Below are 21,426 nucleotides of genomic sequence, written 5' to 3'. Positions count from 1 at the left end.
TAGAAATGCTAAGGAAGAAGGGACAAAGTTCAGCGCCTGACAGCAGAGTAAAGCAGTCTGTCTCCATCCCAACCCCACTATATCAGCTGTGAGTTTCTTAATGATATGGACTGCACTATAACTGAGACATCTGCTACAATTCAAAGCCCTAAATTGAAACAAGGACTCCAGGAGCCCTCGAGAAAGATTCTCAGAATAGACAGTCCTCCGCCCAGTTTTGTCAAGGGGGACTGGATCTCTTAGCATACTTCCAACTATCCATGTGATGGACACATTGTTTCTCTGCTGCAGAACAGGGCAAAGATGAGATACACCTTTAGGACACTGAGGTTCAAGCCTGTGCTGCAGAGCAGGGTATTGAAACAGTCTTCTGTTAGCTGAGGGCTCCAGTCTCTAGAAAAATGTCTTTCTCAATGTCTTTTACTGATTTGAGTAATCAAACATGAATTATGGTATGGAAGAAGACTCAAGAGCCAGTGGTTAGAGCACACACTTAGGAAAGAAAAATTTAAGTTTCTGTTTCAATAAATGTATAATTATTTTTATAAATTGGGACAGTTACAACAGCAGAAATAGAGATTTCTCAAAATAAGCAACGGCTAGAAGATCAATCCACTTAGCTTTGTAGTGGGAGATACAAATTCAAGACCCTATTCTCAGTCAAGGGGAGTAGAGACTGCAGCTGAGGGCTGGTTTCAGCTACATTTCAGATTTTTTTCTTTCTTTCTTGGGTCCTTCTATCTTCAGAAGTTTTTCACAGCTCAAGACCTGTCTCTGGACAAAGAGACATTCCCCTTCAGTGTGACTTTTTCTCCTGGCTATTCTTGACAGTGCATCGCTCAGCAGGTTATCAAGCATTCCTCTCTTAAGCACCTTTGTCATCTCTGAATTACATGAAGAGCCTTCATGAGGCTTATCATTAATTTTATAATTCACAGAATATTTAAAAAATGACTAAAAAAAGATGCAATCTTATGTAATCTATTCATACTTCCCAAAAAGTTTGTATGCATTTTTTCATAGGAGGACTACTGTACAAATATGTAATCATTTTGTGAAAGAAAAATCACAGCTTGGCTATGAAGACAGCGAAATAGGAATAAATGACTAATTCTCATCTGGGGCAAAGATATTAAATGACTCCACTGTAAGATATGTGATATTTCATAAACTGATGGTCTGAAATAGCAATTTGGAATAAAGAAATAATAAAAATTACCAGTGACAAAATGATTTAGGTTAGTCAATCTAAGAGAAAGTCACAAGTTAAGCTATATGAAAGGGAAATATGGCAGACAAAGTTCAGTATTGACAAAATAGAAAGTAATGTCCACTAGAGAGAATATTTATTCTTGCTAACTGCATAAATTAAGGAGAAAACAACCATAATAAAAACAATATTAGGCCTCATTAGAGCCAGGTTGGTTTAAATCTCTGTTCAGTATGGAGCAAAAAATAAATAAATAAAGGGCAATCCTCCATTTTTAGGAACAGTGTAAGTGATGAAGCCATATAGTTGTGACTATATCACAATGCATACATCTACCAAATGGGACCTAAAATACCCTGTTAGGCTGTTAGGATTCTCAGCTCTTGGGATTTTGCTCCGTTTAAACTAATTGCCTGAGACAATCCCAGGAAAATGCCAAAGACCATGCAAATGTCACTAGGACTGAAAGTTTTATTTAAATAAAGCCTAATTTGCCATTCTTGATTTGGTCTGACAACCTGCATATTAGAAGGTTTGTATGGTAATGAAATAAAAGTCTGTAGCTGCATATATAATGCCATGTGTTATAAATGTGCTATGGACAAATCCATTACTCAAATATATGTCAAAAGTTATGCATTAGACAGTGCTTAATACAGATTTCCAGAAGAGGAAATGCTAATGTATTTTCTAAATTAAATCATAGCTTGTTGTTTTGATTAGCTTACAATTGATACTTTTCCATGTCAAATTTGATTGTTCATGGTCTTCCACTGTTTTTTTTTCTTTCTTTTTTAGTATCGTGTACTATTGCATAATGTGTCAAAATCCTGGAAATATTTGTGAATGTGTATATTCCTTATTTTAATGCAAACTTTTGGCCTTATATTTTCTCTTTGCTACATTTTGAAGGCATGTTTGTCATATTATGCAAGTCTATAGACTAAAATGCTACCAACTCCAAAAATGCCAGTGTAGTTTATACTTGCATTTCACCTTTAAGAGATTGTTTCAAAAGACCACATAAGAGGTGCTTAGAAAAGCTATCAACTCTAATAAAAACAGTTTGTCAGTGTTTTGAGAAAGTAATTTCTATAAGATAACTTTCAAAGCGAGCTGTAGAAATTCYTACACACACTTGTAATGGATAGTAGTGGAAAAAGTCTTTATGGAGTTTGAACATTTACCATTGGATCTGGACACACCGGCTTTGCCCCCCAGTAGCATGAGATTTCAAACATACATATACTAAGAAATACTAGAAACACAGTATAAGTATCAGTTACTTCTAAAGAGATTTTGGGAAGAAGTGAAAAAAACCTCTAAAAGACTAACCTGAATAAGCATCCAGCTGAACTGGCAAAGGTAAAGGTAGTGGGTAACAGATGCGAGGGCAGAGCAGCTTTCCTCTGAGAGATGTTGGCTTATGTAAGCTGAGGCCAGAAATGAAATCTACAGGGGGGAAAAAATACATACATGCATACTGAAATCAAACAAAATTAATATAATAATAATGAGAAAATGGAATTATTTCCAGTTTAGAAGAAAAACAAACACTAAATTACAGTTCCAGAGATTAAGGAGAGATATACTGGAAAACTGGTTTTAATATTCACCCTAAAGAAGTGAGTCTTGAACATTGTCAGCTATGAGACTAGCTTTAAATTTCTTGCAGACAATCTGGTATGTGTCATGTTCATATTTGAAAAGACTATAAAGAGACTAATTTTTTATTGTTTTATTGTCCCAAGGACTATTTGCCATGCAATTTTAGACACTAGTTCTGGAACTGAGGGTGAAGATTTTCCTCCTTAAAATATAAAGACACGTTACCTACTCATTTTTGTACGGCCAGAAATTTTGTCATGAGGTATTAAAAATAATTCACCGATACCATAATATTGGTGTGTTGTGTAAACACTTTAACAGATTACTTCATTTTTTGCCTGCAAATTCTAATTGCGCAAATATTCTGTTTATAATCTTTGCATTACTGTCTAYGCTTTCCCATGGACGTAGCACCTTCCATCTTTTCTTGCACATTGTCATATTCACTCAGATGACTTTCTTGACTAGTCTTCAATAGTACTCATGTTGCTGATTGGACATGCAGGCTCCAAATCTCCTCTGATTCATACCCATACAAATGCAATTATTCTTACATTACATTAGTGTGAAAGAATAAGCAGGCTCACAGTTTTTCTGCTTCTGAATGCAGAACATTCAAGAATGCAGATCTATTCAAGCTGTAATGTTGAGATAATTTTCATTTTCAGGCTGTCCAGTAAGTGCAACACACCTATACTTGGGTTTAACTGTCTCACTGAAAGCTTTTGTAATTTATCTTGCATATCTCATCATCACATTCTGTACAATCTCAGAATATCACATGGGAAACTCTTACAAGTCTTATCACCTGCCCTACCAATCCCTTAGAAAAAGAAACACCCCAAAACAAGAAAACAAACTGAGGAGACATTTAATCCCTTCCAAACTATCAGACATCTAACAATATTATACTCCATCGCGTAAGACTGTACTGCTGGATAAAAAGGAGTAAGCATTTCTTCTATTGCCTAAGAGCAGGGCAGGATTTCATACTCACTAGAGAGATATAAGTGATGTTGCACAGGCATGCCAAAGATCAGTGGATCGTGTCTTGGCCTGAGCAGTAGCCAGCCCTTTGTCTAAGAAATAAAGGTACCTCACTACTCACCCTGACTGCACTAAACCCCACTAGACAATTTCAATGTAACAGAGACATTGGTTTATTCTGTATTACAACAGACATGGGAAAAAAACAAAGCACACATTTAAAATTAAAATGCATCTCAAAAAGTTTCAGCTCTGTCTTCTGTGAATTTCTTTACTGAGGAAATAGTTCTACAAACAGACTTTATTAAAGAATTAATGTCTTCACATAAAGAAAGGCTCAATTTACCTATTGAATGCCTGCAGCAATGGATGATTTTTCCTTTCCTTCACAAAGAATACTACTACTTTGAGCAACAACCTACTGACTTTTTAGTAATAACAGTTTATGGACTGTGCAGGCTGCTTCAAAACTGAGTTATTTAATGTAACTTTTGGGAGGTGGGATGGGGTGGGGAAGGAGGTTAAAGTATACCAAGCATTTTGGCATATCCCTGGACATGGCATGAGTTATCCAATACCATACATGTATTTTTGTTATAAATACAAAGTCTCCTTATTATGAAAAAAATCTTTTTGAAGATGGGCTCTGTATATTGACAGACAAATACTACAGCAAATAGGTATCTCTCACATGGACAATATTATCTAATACTGAAACAGAACAAATAACAATGAACAGCTGGACAACAACTGGACTAAGAACACTTATGAGGTGCCATTTCATTGCCAAAAGGAAAAAAAAAAAAGTACTTCTAGTGCTTCCTGGGGACTTCCTGAGTGTTCTGCTGGGAACTGGAATCTAACCATGGCAATACTCAGTGATTAAGAGGTTAACACACCGCTTAATAGACTGCCATTTGCCAAATGCTGACAGGGCTGAAACACATGTTATTGTCTGGAGTGGGTTAAACATAATTGAAATATGTGTGCAATAGCTGCCTTCCATTAGGGATAAACACAAGAAATGTTTACATAAACAACTCTGCCTCACCAGCTAGCTCAAACAGTACCAACAGTACTTTTTAAAAAACTTGAACAAATGCCTGCAGTTACAGCAAGCACAATACAAGGGCTTACCACCTCTTGTTCTCTGAAGGCTTGTGCATATGTCACAGACAGATTGACAGACTGGGGACAGAGACAATGAAGGGATGAAAAGACAAGAACACAGACTGAGCAAGTCCTGGGAACACGTTTCTGGCACCTTTTGGGCTGAATGTTGGCTTGAAAGGCTTTTGCAGCTGTAACCAAAGAAACTATAATTTCTAGTCTCGTCCAGAGTTTCAAAAAAAAAAAGTATATGTTTTGTATATAAGAAAAAAATCATCAAAGATATCTAGCTCTGTCAACAGTTTTTTAACCAAAACAATATGAAAGTTCCAAATTTTTGCTAAACATACAAATCATAAATAGTAGATGCATACCTTTTGCAGATACTGATGCTTGTTGAAGAAATAAAACAACTAAAAGGCTGAAGTAATCACTCAGCTAAGAATTTATTGGAAGGTGGCACTACAGTGTTTAAGGCAAAAAAAAAAAAAAGTATTTTTCATATAATTTTTATCTTGCACCCTGGGCAGAAGATACAAGTGCCTGGGAATTGGATTATAACTGAAAAATCAAATGGTAGACAATATTTTGAAAATTTTGGAAAGAAGACCATACTTTAACCATGCTGTTCTGTCAAATACTGGCAGCATTGGAACTCACAGCTTATAATGCAATACACTACTATTTAGTGGAAGCACAAGCAGTGCAGGCCATTGAATAAACCTTTCTCCCATGATCTCTGAGGCAGTTAAGAAAACATACAGGGACCACCTTCCACATAAATTGCCCCTTAGGCCTGACTGCCTCATGTCTTCTATACTTTGCTTAGTTTTTAATTGCAATGGGCAACCTGTGTAATAAGGCAAAGATGTAACATCATATATTGGAATAAACGTCTTGAGAGATTATTCTCTCTTGGAGCATTAAAAAAAAAAAAAAAAAAGCCACATAACCCACCTATGGCATGGGTTCCTCTTGATTCCAGTAGTTCAAGAGCTCTGTTTATAGAGATCACATGATTCTAAAATGTTCCTTAGCAAACAATTTTTTGTAACTTGCCATTTTGTTCTATGCAAAGACTATACACATAATGCTTCTTTCTGCTACTTGTCAAGGTGATCAGTCCCAACCTGAAATGATTTAATCAAGGGATAACAAGTGACTCAAGTCATTCAAGTAATAGGCTGGTAATTTTGTTAACCTGCATGTGAAATTTCTGTGCAACAGTGATTGCATATCACTCAGGAGGTTCTTCTTGATAAAATGAACAAATAAAGGTTAAAAACCAAAAGATGATAAATCAATGAACTTCTGTTAAAAGCGGGAAAAAAAGATATTTCACAGGGTTCCTATCCGACAGTCATTTACTCAACAGCTGAACTGATCAGTTAATTAACCAGAATATTGTAATTCCTTTACAAGGCTAAGACAATTACCTAGCAATTACATACAATCACATTAGAACCTGGGCATTCAACTTAAGTCATCGACACCAAACTATAAGGGAATAAGAGATGATTTATAAAACTGTATATTTCTGTATGAAGAAGAATATTTTTGAACAACTGTCTCCAAGCAGCAGACTTTCAGAACCTCACTCCTCTTCTAGTTAAGAGCCTTCTTCTGGTTTTCAGCCTAAACTTATTCATGGTCAATTTACATCGGTTTGTTCTTCTGTTAGAAGCCTCTCCTGGTAAGCAGCTTTTCCTCCTCCCTGGGGTTTGCACTATCACGAATTCACTGAAAGCAGTAGTGCTCTCCCTCAGACTTCATTTTTCAAGGCTAGATAAGCCAAACATTGCACAGTGCAGTACTCCATACGAGATGCCTGAGCTTGGCTGGGCAGCAAAAGCAGTTCGGTTCTGCAAATACAACATTCTGTCTGGATCAATTTGCCTCGTTTCTCAAATTAATCCCGTGTACTGCACTGTGAAATTTATACTCTCAGGCACTCTCCCTTTATGAGTGTCTTTCCAGGTTCTATACTAATTTTGTAGCCCTTTTCTATGCCAGTTTCACTTTGATTCTGTCTTTCTTGAAAAAAGGTACTCAGATTTGGATGAAGAGGACTGCAGAGGTCTCAGATGGTTCTCACCCAACAGTTTAGTATGTCCTTATTTCCTATGAAACCACCTTTTCTGATATATGGTAATAGCATGGTTACCTCATGATTATCTAGTACACCTGTATTTTCTTCTCATTTCCAACTGATTACTTCTCTCCAGGGAGGAAAAACTTCTGCTATTAACCTACAAGTTATGACTTTTCACTTTTGAACTAGCAAATATTATCCTATTTCATGCTTCAGTCTTCAAAGCTATTCACATCTTTCTACATGCTATCCCAATTGCTATCCCAACACCCCTTTATAGTGACAGTGTTTCTCCATTTTATGCCACTGGTACATTTTGCCAGGGCACATTATTTTCTCTTCCAAAGACTGGTCCTTTAGGATCAGTGAAATACCTCTCTTCATTCACCACTCTCTCATAGCTGTCTTTTTTCCATTAGTCTTTCTCTTCCCATGCTCAAATTCTTGGACTAATACTCCTCTATTATTATTTTCTAATTATGTGACATATCAAGTATTTTACTGCATTTATCTTATCAAAGAAAACTACCAGGTTAGTCTGACATGGTCTAAGCATAAGCACATGGGAGACCTTATTCTCTTCTTCATTTATCTCTGTGTCTTTTGATACATTTTTTTCTAAACTCTCACAWGCTACTAAGACCAAATTAATGGGCCTGCAGTTGCAAAAGATTACTTCCCCTTTTTAATGTACTATTTTTCAGTCACACAGTATCACTCTGAATTGATGGATTTGTTAAAAAACACTTTCTGCTAGCCCTGCAAGGTCTCATGCCAGCATTTTCAAATTTAGGATTGGGGACCCTTTTGTTCCCATGTATGAATGCACCARTCCCTTGGGTTCTGCTTCTACCTCAGTAGTGGTAACTTTTATTCCATCCAACTAATTCTATTAACCATCCTGCCTTTATCCCAATAGCAATGTTCAACATTCTGAAAATGTGAAGATTTTAATTTTATTGATTTGGAGCCATACTTAATTTATTTCATTTTCCTGTCTCACTGCATAGTTTTACCAGGAATTTTACATTATTTTCTCTTCATTTACATAACTAAAAACCTTTTGCCAAAAATTCCATACAAGAAAATTACTCTATTCTCATGTAATATGACCATCCAAATATACATGACATATTCATTAACTGCAAGTATAGATGATGTCAGGGAAGCAGTCAGCTTTCTAATGCTAAAGGAATTTATTGAAATCTTGTGAAGTCAGAATTGGTGGAGCAAAACTTTGCCTTATTACAGAAATTTACAGAGCAAACAATAATTCCGCTTGTCTAAATGAGAGCTGCATTTCAAATATTATATAAAAGAGGAAAGATATGAAGACTGAAGCAACTCCATATCAGTCCGTAAACAATAGCTGAGTGAGAAGTAAGTTGCCTGAAACTTAAATAAGAGCAAATATGTAAGAATAATAAATAACTGGAATACAAAGTAGCATTTATTACAACTTGCCCCATGCTGAAATGCTGCTAGATGATAGACTTTAAAATGAGGCTACAGCATGCAATACATTGAAACAAATCTTATCTCTACTCTGAACTATAAAAATAAAGACCTCAAACTCTGTACCTCTGACCAGAATGGACTGAGGCAGTTTTTGGACTATATGTACAAAACTCACATATTATGTGTACCGTCATACACTACTTCATCACTGTATGACCAAATTCAGGATTGCACATGGGAAAAATTATCTGTGAAAAAAGTTGTGTCTTTGAAGAAACCTTGATATTAATGAATTGCTCTAGATACCAAATTATTTGCAGTATTTCTCATTTTAAGTATACCAAACACTACAAATATTTTATTTTTTAAGGTATAAAGGAACTATAAACATTTGCAATGGTGCTTACTATAATAGAACAATGCACATTTTTATGAATCCTACTGAAGAAGTAGCCTTGAATGTTTGCTTCTCTTCATTCAAAATGTCAATAGTGGTGAAGGCCAATGATTTCAAATAGAAAACCAAAATATCAGCACTTTCTATCACTTCTGGATTTAAGCCTACATCATGGCTTCCACCAATTGTTCTGAACTTGTTTGAAAAATACTGTATTAAAATGGTTACCGTTATGGTGTATTTACCTCCCTTCAGAACTGTCCCACAGAAGTGCAGTAAAATTCCTGAATTTGCAATACTTCAATGAAAGAATATTCCTTTATTTTTATATTTTAAAGACAAACTTGTTTTTTATGGCAAATCATATCATGTAATCTCTCTCAGTCAGAGAATATACAATACCTAATGAGTTTTCTGTTAAAATCTATAAATAGATTTACAATGTGCCTGCCAACCTGAAACTATTAATCTTAAGATTCTCTCTTACATTTTCAGCCTAACATTGCAATAAATACTGGGAAAAAAAAAACTTTGTTCTACAAAGATCTAAGTATATCTGATGTGATCTAATGTGCTATTAGCTATAGCTCATTAGCTATACTCTAACTCCTTCAAAAATATTAGAAATTATAAATTTTCACCACTGATATTGTAAATGCTCAGAAAAATCCATTATGCAATAAGTAAAATAAGGGGTAAAGTAAAATAAGTAATGTATAATCAAGAGCTGATTTATAATGTTAAGAACTGTAAAAATGTTTCCATATGAGGAGAACAAACCCTAGAGTTAGTCTTTCCCTTGAGTTTCAAGAAGTGCTGAAAAGGCAGTATGTTGTTCTGGGAGGAGGAAAAAGGAGGAGAACACCTTGCTGTGCTCTAGAGGAAAAAGCTGTGGGTGATTTTCAGTTGGTTCGAACAGGCTTTGGGGATGATTTATTCAAAAAAAATCTCAGTAGAGGACATGGTCATTGCTATGTCCAAGTCACTACATTCATATTTTCTTGTTAATAGTGCCCCAAATGATAATTGTGGATTAATTTGGTGTTGTTCTATGTATCTCTGTTCTTTTCAGAAGGCCAGCCCAAGCAGATATAAAACCATTAAGCAGCAGAACAAGATGCATTTAGTTCTGGAAGAGGGTACTGAGCTAGGACTTGCTGCATCTGTTGGCTCAAAACAGTTTCACTTTCTCATCCGCGCAGGAAGCACCCCTGCATCCTGTACCTTTTCAAACTTCCTCATTAAAAGATTCTTCCCCACTGGGAGAAACCCACAGACCAAGCTGCCAATTTGTCTGGAGTATTTATGAGTGTATCGATAAAGATTATGCCAGTATACTTACACTGCATTTCTGTAATTTCTGTAAATTTCTGTTTCACACAAAGAGCCCAAATTCACAGAGCTTTACACACTGTCTTCCTCTGTAAATAAATGTCTTCACATCTATCTTACAGAAACTGATCCCAATAGTGGCTATTTCATTTCTTCTCACATTAAGAATAAATTAATAAAAGAGAATTTTTCTAATTCAAAATTCAATTGTGCCAGACAGGTAAAGATTATTTTCTTCCTGGCACAGTTTTTTTAACATGCATTTCTATGAAAAAAGAAAACAAAAAGCCCAACCACATTCTATTTGTCATTATACCAATACAATCTCAGAAAAGGAACAGTATCAAAGACAGAATTTATTGTGCTGTTCCTTTTGTTGGACTTAATTGCAATGAACAATAGCATAGGAAAGAAAAACACATTAAAACTTTCATGTCCTCACTGAACTGCTCTCTTCTGCCTTGAATTTACTTTATATGGGTAAAAATGGGGTACCCTCCTGGAACACAGGGACACTGCTTAATAATAGTGCATATGAATCATACTTTTTGTTACTGCTCTGTAGGTCAGGACAGCACTGATGTAAGCCAAGCGTTCTTTTTGTGTTTTGTGTTCTGATATTAAATGCCAGGACAAAAATACCAACAAAGGATGTACCAAAAAACATGGAGATTTATAGACACTAGCAAAAATTCTAAGACAGTCTTTCTGGAAAAGGAACAATACAACACGCAGCATGTTTCAGAACATYGAGAAAAATACAATTTAGAAGATTCAAAACATAGTATTTAAGTAGGTCAAAAGGGAAGTCCAGTAACTAATTTTTTATCCCATCTTTATTCTGTATTAATGATGCAAAAATAAGGAGCTAAGTTCCTTTGTGAATTTACAAAAATGCTAAATGACTTCACTGATCACAAAAATTTTTCAGTGGAATCATAATTCAAAGGATTAGTGCTTTATTACTGACACCAGAAAAACAAGACTTAAATATTTAGCTTTGTTTCTTTTGGCTTTGGTTAGGTCACTAAACATATTTTAAAATATAAGTGCCTTATGAACAGTAATTCCAAGGTCTTACCATATAATTTGCTTTATATATTTAGAGATATTTTGTATTTATGAATTATTTGCTTAAAGAATGCTGATTTTATGTCACTAAACTGGCACATTAAATAAGAAAAGCTAAACAGCTAATTAAAATAAAATCACTTGAAATGTTGATTGCGTATTTACAATATAGTGACCCACAGTGCTTTTGTATAAAGATGTTTATGCTTTATTAAGCAACAGCAGAATTTGCAACCATTTTAAACAGCGATTAGATATCAGTAACCATATGTTGCTCATTCCCTTCCCTCATCTGAGCAGGATGCCAGTAGGCTTCATGCTGCTTTCAGTCTCTGCCCTCCTCAGTTCCTATTTTTAGCCTCTGGGACTTTTTTGCTTCTCTAAGCAAGGGGGCAGGTAATCTGGCGGGAGTAGGATACCCCCTGTAGATCATGGGACACCATGATCTACAGCTCACCAGCTAGGAGCTGACGCTGGAGTAGAAGTTAGTCCTCTACAAAGCAAGGCTGTCACAAGTACCAGACTGTATTGTCAGTTATAATTTGGTCTCTATTCCAATCACACCATCCCTTACAATGAATATATTAAATGATAGCCACTGAGAAGTTATACTCAATTTTTTTTAAATAAGGAAAAAACAAGGAATAGGGGGCTCTTAGCAGGTCCTAACCTGTTTAGTTATACATACAGACTCAGAACACTGTATCCGACAGAGTACCCCATGAAGAAAGTTCACAATATTGCCCCCATTTAGATCTGGGCCAAAGGTATACTTTGATTTGCCAGTCATTATGGAACACAAGCCAAAGCGCCTGAATCCTGCTACACAACACTTCTGCCCCACGAATGCAAACAGAGAAGCTGGAAAGCTGCTTTTTAATACTTTAAAAAAAATCTCTTCAGCATTCTCCAGTTTCAAGTACCCAGACGTAACTTACGGCAATCTCAACAGGCTGATTTGACAGACCCAAACCAACCTTTTCTAATGGGCATGCATTTCTCTGGCAGAACCTGCCTTCTCTTGTTTTCTGTCCAGAAGCTCAGATTAGACCCTGAGCAGGAGATCTGCAGTGAAAGATTTTCTTTTGGCTCTAGAAGCTTCTCAGAAAGGATGTCTCTATGCCTAGGACATGTTTTCAGGGTAAAGCTGTCATTAATGAGACTTTTTGCTTCCTCTATTGCTGGAGATAGGTTTTCTTAAAGTTCAGGCACAAGTTTCCTGCAGTAAGTACACAAGAATTTGACAGCATGACTATTTATTACATATAAACTGAATTTAGGACTCTCTCCAGGGTCAGCCATGCAAGATGCTGGGTAAGTAAAATCACTGCAAGGGAAAAAGGACCCATTAACTCTTGACACTAAGTAGTTACCTTTCTCCTTTTCGGATTATTTCTGAAGTCACTCYCCAGAGTCTTGATTCTGGCTGGAGTAAACTACAACTCCCTGTCAGCCTGCATGTCTAGGTTTCCTTTTGGTAGAAATCACAACACAGTATAGGTGAGATTCACCACAAATTGGCGCTGGGATGCAAATCAGGGTTCCCTCTTGATTAATATATTAAACATAGTATCAGAGGCCTCCCACGCTTCTTTATACAACTAGCCAACCATGAAGGATAACTATTTATCCTTCTTTTTAAAAAAGAAAAAACTAAGATATAACTGCAGACACATAGTGTCTTCTGGCTTCACTATGCAAACTGCAAGACTTGTGACCTCTGCCTGGAGACTGGTCTTTTGATTTCTCCTTTCTTCTTCACTTAAAATGAACTAGGCTATGCAAAGATGTACTAGTTAAACTGTTAATCTGGGTCATATTTACAGCATTAATAACTGTTAAGCAGCTCAGATAGCAGGCACACCACGGAAGTAACCTCCAGCAGAAAAGTCGTGATGGTAAATGGTTATCCTTTTCACTAGCATCTCTGTTGGCAGAACGTATGCTCTCCACTGTCTAAAGAAAATAACAGCTTCATGTGCAGAAAACAAGATCATCAGATGGCTTTGGAATATGTCTTCATTTATTGGTTAGAAGGGCTAGTATAAGATGAAGTCTGGTGTGATATGAAAGACCATTTAATTGAAGCAGTTAAAGTTTTGCCAGAAGCATTTAACACGTAAGGGGAAATTTCCTTTACACAGACTAATCATTCTTCAGCAAGCCCTAGCAGATAAGTCCATAGTTCTACTATTATTTGTAAGCTATGATATTAAGAAATGCTGGCATTCTTTAAATATTTCTGGCAACATTTGATTCAGATTATTTCTAAATGTCAAAATATGGTCTAGGGAATGATTGGTTTAGTTAACGGTGTCATCTATTGTGATACAGCTATCTTTAAATGGTTGCTTTCTCTGTGCAAAACACTCCATAATTAAAAAGTAAAAGCAGAAGAAGGTTTCCCTCCCTAACAGACACATAACACAAAACTTTTGTGTTTTGTTGTGTTAATAGAAAGATTGACTTTTGGATCCACACCGATCAACCTGAATTAGTAAATAATGTAGACATTTACAAGCAGTAAAGATTTAAGRTGGTTCCACTTGAAGACAGGATTTTTCAGCTGCCTATAATAAAACAATCACAAGCATGCCAGCTGATGCAGAATCATACCTACTATTAAATAATCTCTTTCTATTCTGTTTTGTACAGACTCACCCCCTCTGTATACAACTCTGGGAAAGAACTGGGTCATTAGTGCTCTAAGCAGTAATTTAGATTTAAAAACAAAAATGCATTAGATATGCCAAAAAGATAAGGATCCTAGAATTGTACCTATCACTACCAACAATAACATAGATTAGGTACCAAGTACAACTTTTAGTACTCAAAAAATACTGTAAAAATAGGTGCTAGAGTGTGGCTCAAGTATTTATAGAATTTAGAAGTTGTATCATTGGTGTCATGAACTTTCTTCAGGGGTACAGACTTAATTACTTTTTCAAACTCAGACGTAGAAACTTCCTCGTCTAGCTAGATGCTAGATGCTCTGTGGCTCTGTCAACATATGGAAATAGCTGGGGAGAAAGAACAGAATAACTGTTCTTCTAGTTTTTATCATGCAAAGATGATTTCTAAAATGAAGTAATGTTTATTCTGGAATAGAGCACATGTATAGGAAACTAATCTGAAAGAAATCACCCTGTAATGGCTACTTCACTATTTTGATATTTAGTGACTAGAAGTTCCAGTGAACAGTGGATAAGACAATGTTTTTGTAATAGTTTCTCACTGAGTTGGCTTTGTACAATGAATATAAATCCTAATCCAACTTTGTCTGTCTTGAAAACAAAATGGACTAGATGTCAAGGTATGTAATTGATGTAAATTTGCATATATAATGAGAATGCATAATACACATTAACTTCTTTGTCTAAAGTGGGCTTACAGATAACATTCAAAAGTCAGACTTAGCAGAATTTTTAAAAATAAAAAGTGATTCAAGTTTAATTCTTTCAAATGTATGTATAGATTTTTGGATTAAAAAAAAAAACACTGATTGTATCTTACTTAGTAAATTAGACTGTCATGCCCAAAAGGCTAGGCCATGTAGGTTCATATGGTATAATTCCTTTTCCATGGTTTATCATGTAATGGAAAAAAAGATCTCCTGTCAAATGCTAGAGGAATTTGAATGCACAGTTCTTTATTGTCATTAAGCCAGCTGCTTTTTGTATGTTTGTCTTAATTTCTTGCAATTTGAAACATTAGTTTCGCAAACTAGTACCAGGGGACCCTGGAAATGAAGCACTTAAACATATTCAATGCTTAGGGTATGATTTTGATCATGTTTGCATATATTATCACACTTACTAGCTTCAAATTTCTGATGCACACTTAGGAAACATCAAAATCAGTTCCTTGAGACTGCCTCTCTTTTTTCAGAATAATAGAAATCAGAAGCAAGTCTGCTATCTACATTTTAAACTTGTCTACTGTATTTTCTTTCAATATATAAAAATATTTATGCAGTTTATAAAAAGGGTGGGACAAAACCTGGGATGTGAAAGTCTTTTCGTTTCACAACACTTTCGGTAATTCAAAATTCTTCTTGTTCTAACAAAATCCCAAAATCAGATATATAGGAATTAAAGAGAAATTTTATCAGTCATACCCAAAATAGCCAACAGCCAATTGATTTGGACTCATCATATGTAGATGCATCTGAACTGGAAACATTGTACATGTTTTGAAGTTTTAGTTTTAGTTTTTGATATGCATAATGGTCACAAGATTGACTGGCGACTCATATCCCTCTTGAGAGAAACTTTAGATCACAGGTTTGACTTTCTATTATCTCACTCTACATGGAATCCCTAGGTCTAAAAGTGCTTAAACTGCATCCCTGGGCTTTTATTAAAAACAAAATATCCAAACCCCTGCTCTATCAAACTCAAACAGGAACAAAAATGCAATTAGTAATAACTCATTTTCTAGGGAATCTAATGACTAGATTGAAGTTGCAGGCAGATATGGTGAGACAGAAGACAAAACAACCAGTAGATTCCTGGTTTCATCAAGGAAATGTCATTCTCAAAGGAGGCCATCTGACAAACAGGGAAGACGGAGAGAGTACAGAGGAAGGGGACTGACTCTGTGTTTCATCAAGAACTGTATACTCAGTTGGGACAGGTTGATAATGAATTTCTGAATCTGGCATTTTTCTCCAAACATTATACATACCCTCCCAGCTGATTTTCAAGTCTTCTCCTGTGTTGAAATACTTTGTTTCCTCACCCTGATGATGATACCTAGGCCTGATTTCAGGCATGTCTCACACTAGAGTTGAGAGCACAGTGGCCAGCTTATTCCCTCACTATTTGAGTCAGCTGTACGGATGTGGAATAGGCCACATGGAAAAAGGAGTCTGAAGGTCCAGCTAGGAAAAGTAAAATAGCAGATAACTCCCTGGGTAGAAAAAGTGACAAGTTAAAGTAGGCAACTTATATTAGCTCCAAGAAATGAATAGGAAAGCCTTGGAGAGCTGCAAGATCCCAATTTAGGCTTTAGCCTAAATCTGACAGAATAGATCCTGCACTAAAGGAAATCTTGGGCATTTAGCCACAAAAGCCAGGTTCAAAGAATATTTGACAAAAGCAAAAAGCTCTTCCTTGTGCCTGGACTGTAGGGAGATATGGGACAAATCAACAACAGATCTGGATCAGTTGTGTGTTAGCAAATTTTTCAGGGAGAGAGGCATCTGGAAAAAAGAGTCAGAACCTATGACTTCAAAATTAATTTCTCAAAGCCTCATATGAGCATGAATGAGGCAGTTCAAAACTACCAGAGAACTTACCTCTCACCGGAATGAGGAAAAAACTATTGCGTCAGAGTAAAGTCAGAGGTGTGATCTGAATGTATTTCTACATCCTTAAATCCTAGGAATATATTTTAAAATGAAAATCCAGACTCTGGATTACAGTTCTGCAGTTCTGTGATAAGCCAGTTCCAATTATACGACCTTTACATAGCAAGGATTCACCTTCGGGAGCAGGTAAAAATGGGCCCATGGAGCTTTCTAGCAGTGCCAATCTGGCCCATCGAGCAAATAAGACTCCGAGAGAGAGTTCTTTATTCACACCAGCTGTGAGCAGCTTCAAGGCTCTTCTATGATTGCTGGGTACGAGCAGAGAGGCTCCAGCCACAATCCCTACCAAACTGCAGAGACTGGACATTGCAAGTGAGAAAGACAGCTTGGGGCAGGCAAGACAGCCTTAGGGAAAACAGATTTGCAGTAACGTCCAATAGGATTTGAGCTGAAATTTTTTTTTCTTTTCTTTTTTAAATCACCTACCAGAAATAAAGCTGTTGTGCAGTAAACAAAAATTGCTCAAAGCTGTTTTAAGTAGTGTTAGTATCTGTTATCCAAAAAAAAGATGGACTTTTAGCCTTGACACTGATTCCACTTATTGTGGCAACAAAAAAAGCGTAACACAACTGAAGTTAAGGGGCAGGGGGAGATAAGATGAATACTAACAACAAAATGCACAGTGGATGGGACTCCTAATCTCGGGGGGGGGGGGGTTGTCTTTTTTTTGGTGTCCTGTAGCAGTTTAACACTGAGCAACTTCTGTCACCTGTTTCTATCAGGCCACCTCAAAGCAAACAGCAAGGCATTCGAAAATCCACATCAGAAAAGGCGTTCGGGCATTCGAAATACACCTGAAAACGTGAAGGTCTGTGCTGCTGCCTGAGCTAGTCCCAAGCCTCTTTCGCCGAGCAGTACGCCAGCCAGCATACATGCACATGAGCTAACCCAAAGTGTCTCTCGGAGGGAGCGGCGGCGCGGGGCGGCACGGCACGGCGCGGCCTGCCCCCGCCCAGCCCAGCCCAGCCCAGCCCAGCCCAGCCCGCCTCTGCTCCCCCGCACCGCTAACTGGTGCCGGTTCAAACTGGCTGGCTCCAGCCCCAGCAGCCTCTCGTCTCGCTCTGCTTTTGTTCCCCGCTTAACGCGGCACAACTCCCCATTCTGAGCGGTTCGTGTAATTAAGCTACAAACTGCTGAATATTGCAGGATGCCTTTTAATAATGTGACTGTGACCTAGGGCTAAAAAAATAGCCTTTTTCTAATTGCAAATACTTCAAACTGTTCTATTTTAGTTGCAGTATCAGTTATTTATAAATTTTCTTGGCTTTAGCAGTGAAGTGGCACTAGCTCCCTGGCCACTTTTTATTTATTTAATACATTATGATTGCATCTATTATCTCTAATTATATGATCCACTGAACCTACCTTGTAAGAAAAATCAAAGCCCATTTTTAATAGCAGAAGATGCAGGGTAGTAATTTTAGAACTGTCTTCTGTTTCATTGTGTCAAATTAAACAAAAAAGTAACAGGAAACATTTCAAATTGATTTCCAAATGAACCTCTCTGCACAAAAATCGTGTTTAGACAAACTATTTCAAAGCTGATTAAAATTATATGGAATTTTTAGGATCACAGATACTGTCTTTTATTGCATCTGCTGCAACAGCAAGGAAAGAATGACATATATAATGACCTATTATCTGACAAGCATGATTTTTTTTATGGTATTAAAATCTATATCCAGACCATTCTATGTACTGCTAGTTGACTGACAGAAGTTGCAAGACTAGACAGTCTGCTATGTTTTCACATGATATATAATGTATAATATAATGCAATGAAGAATTCTCTTAAAAATAATGAGGATACAATGTTCAGAGTGAGAGGAATAAAATATCTGTGTTACAGTAATTTTTTTCAGGGAAATGTTTTAAGCACTGAATATGCCCATGTCACTCATAGTACAGAGAGCAATTTTCTCTCGRTAGGACCAGAGTCAGTCAAACAGCTAAGATCCAAGTTCTTTAAAAAGAGCTATTTGTGAGCTGATAGATGCTTAGCCCAGTTTACATTCCTTCCCTGAGGTGACTGCAGCTCCTCTGCAGTTCTGTCACTGTAAAACTGAGAGCTGTTTACATTTAGCCGGCCCAAAAGGATGAGTATTTCTTATGGATGTGTGGTAATTTTGCAGGAAAAAGAACCAAGACAGAAAACAGTTTTGAAAAACAGCTTTGATGAACATACACTTAAATCAAATATGCAAGGAAAATAGGCCAAACAGAACGGCATTGTATATGGGTGCATATATAATAAGATAAACACCCTCTTTACCTAACTGATAATTCTAACGCAATTAATCACTGCATTAACGTTCAGTAAGTGAACAGAAGCACTTTTTCTTTAGTCTCTTTCTCTAGGAACATGGTATGATCCTCCTTATCTTTTACTGCAACACAAGTTAACATAAAGAATGTTTGTCTTTAACAGCCACACATCTTCAACCAATCTTTTAGAGACTGTTTCTGTATTTAGCCTCAACATTATGCTTGTTCCTACAGAAACATGGATGTTTGTGCTGTGAGCAAGTGCTTCAAACGCTCCCTATGCTCGACCATACTAATAATAGCAAATAGTCCCCCCAGCCTCCTCCCATGTGTTAARTTAATCAACACTAGAAGGTCAAAAGTGCATTAAGTAGTTTATGAACATTAATAACTGAGATGACACCACCACACATTTGGCCTGCTTTTTTGTTTCTTCTTAGTTAATTTCATGTAGTCAATTCTTTGAAATAACTTCTGAACTCCAAATTGACATTGATTCTATGTCAATGCTTCCATACTGCAGTACTTCCATACTGCATTTGTGGTTGAACATGTGTTTGCTTCTTACCAGCAAAGCAAAACTGTGTTGTACCATTTCAAAGAAAACAATTTACTTAATTAACTTCATTTGTGCAGGTATCTGCTTGTACTCTCCCTCCCCTCATATTCAAATGCTCCTGTCCATCTTCAAAGTTACGCTCACAAATTGCTCAAATGGTTGCCCCCAGACCATTTAGGACAGTGATGGCAGACCGTCCGACATCCCTGGCAATTACCTGTGTTGCATAAAAGCAGCTGTAATTTGTACTGTCTCTTGCACGCAGATGTGATTTCACTCTGCCTGTGCTTTAAGTCTGCTGAATATGAGCCAACTCCAAATCAGAAGCTATATAGTTGTATTAACACTGTACAGTACTTGAGAAAGTAAGTCTTGCTGAGAGGCTGCACATTACTTTGCACACAAACTAATGAGTCCCACATTAGTTTGAACACAAAGCAACTCTAACTGCAGCTAAACAATTTTTGACCAGAGCCAGCCTGAGTCCAGCTTGAAGCATGAGAACTGTACACTTACGTCTACCAAAAGAAGACTATGTCACCATATTCTTCATTTCCAAGGCCTGATGACAAGAATGTCATTGAGCAAGATTAGGCTAATATGCTTCATTTTTGCATCACCTAGCCACTAGGATGGGAGTTCAGGGGAAAGTATGAGCAAATGTGTAGGGTTTTCCTAAAATTTTCCAGCAGTTCCTGGCTGCCATGATAATCCCTCTGGGTCACTGGCAACTGACAAAATTTACAGTGAAGCAACACCATTTGGTGAGGTAGCATAACTTTTTGCAAACCAGCTAATTTAGTCAGGGAAAAAAAGCAGAAGTTGTGAGGGACATCAGCCTTTCTTCAGTTCTTCATCACAAAAAACGTTTGCGTATCAGAAGTCTAGTCTAGTTTCTCTAACTGCGCTAGCTGGAGTAATAAAGAATATTATCTTACCCTACAAATTTTGCTGTGAGCAAATTGCAGCTAGAGCTGCATTACTACATGAATGATGTAGTATTTAGCATATCATTTTGCAGATGAATATCTATACATTTTATTTGACTGGATGTAAGTGTACAACATGGTAATGTAGAATCAGGCAAATGGCTATAGAAACAGGTGTACAGGAACTTGTGCCATGCTTAACCTTTGATACAGAGATCCACATCCCTGACTGCAGATTCTTCTGTGCCACCCTGATTTGTGCACAGCCATCAGCCAAGCTGAGAATCTTATTTAGAAGTAATTTTTAATATAATTGCAAAATTCAAGTTCTATCTTATACTCAAAGTGATCACTCATTTCAATCATTTCCTATTATAAAGCATAAATTGATATGAAAACAAACTTGCAATTATTTTCCTGTCTTGCCACATTTGTGTGCCATAAGGGCAAATGTTAAACCCTAAACTTACAAAAATTAGAATTTAAGCCAAAGAAATGAACCTCAAATTACTATTTTCTCTCTACAGGTTCAAACTTGTTTAATTAATAGTTTATTTTCTGATACTTGTACTGTATTGCAGATATTGATGTACCTGCTAAATACAAGGTGTTAATTCAAAACTTTTTGAAGACTGAAAGGTAGAAATCCCTTTCATTCCATCTTCATGTAAATTCATTGTAAAGGAAGTCCACCTCGAATAGCTACCAAAAAACCCCCATGAATGAATTTGAAGAAACATCAGTCTTCCCAGCRTTCAGATTGGAGTGTGTGTACAGACTGCCTCCCAGCGGGCCTATCTGTTCAGTGTGAAAGCGAAAGTCATCTGATTAAGTGGAAATCCCCTATCATCATGTGTGTTCTGGTGGTTTTGTCACGGTCTGAATTAAACAGGTCTGTAGGGAGATTGCCATCAAACGTTTTCCAAGAAATGCAGCAATTCATATAATCTACTACAGTTTTGTGCACTGTTACGCATGTCATCACTAAAATTCCTATGCTGAAAATACAGGAGGCCCTTCCAGGGAACAAAAAAGAC

The 21,426-nt window shown here is 36.7% G+C and overlaps 1 protein-coding gene across 1 annotated transcript in view; it reads right to left on the bottom strand.

Moving 5' to 3' along the window:
- Positions 1-21,426, bottom strand: part of LOC112966773 (G-protein coupled receptor 98-like) — a 200,341-nt gene that overhangs the window by 94,036 nt on the left and 84,879 nt on the right. The window contains exon 32 of the mRNA XM_026067216.1: positions 2,546-2,662. Coding sequence (XP_025923001.1) covers positions 2,546-2,662 — 117 coding nt within the window. The remainder of the gene's footprint in view (positions 1-2,545; positions 2,663-21,426) is intronic.

Source organism: Apteryx rowi, unplaced genomic scaffold, assembly GCF_003343035.1.
Source record: "Apteryx rowi isolate R43461 unplaced genomic scaffold, aptRow1 scaffold_104, whole genome shotgun sequence".
Classification (NCBI taxonomy): domain Eukaryota; kingdom Metazoa; phylum Chordata; class Aves; order Apterygiformes; family Apterygidae; genus Apteryx; species Apteryx rowi.
This window is presented reverse-complemented; position numbering and strand designations above follow the sequence as displayed.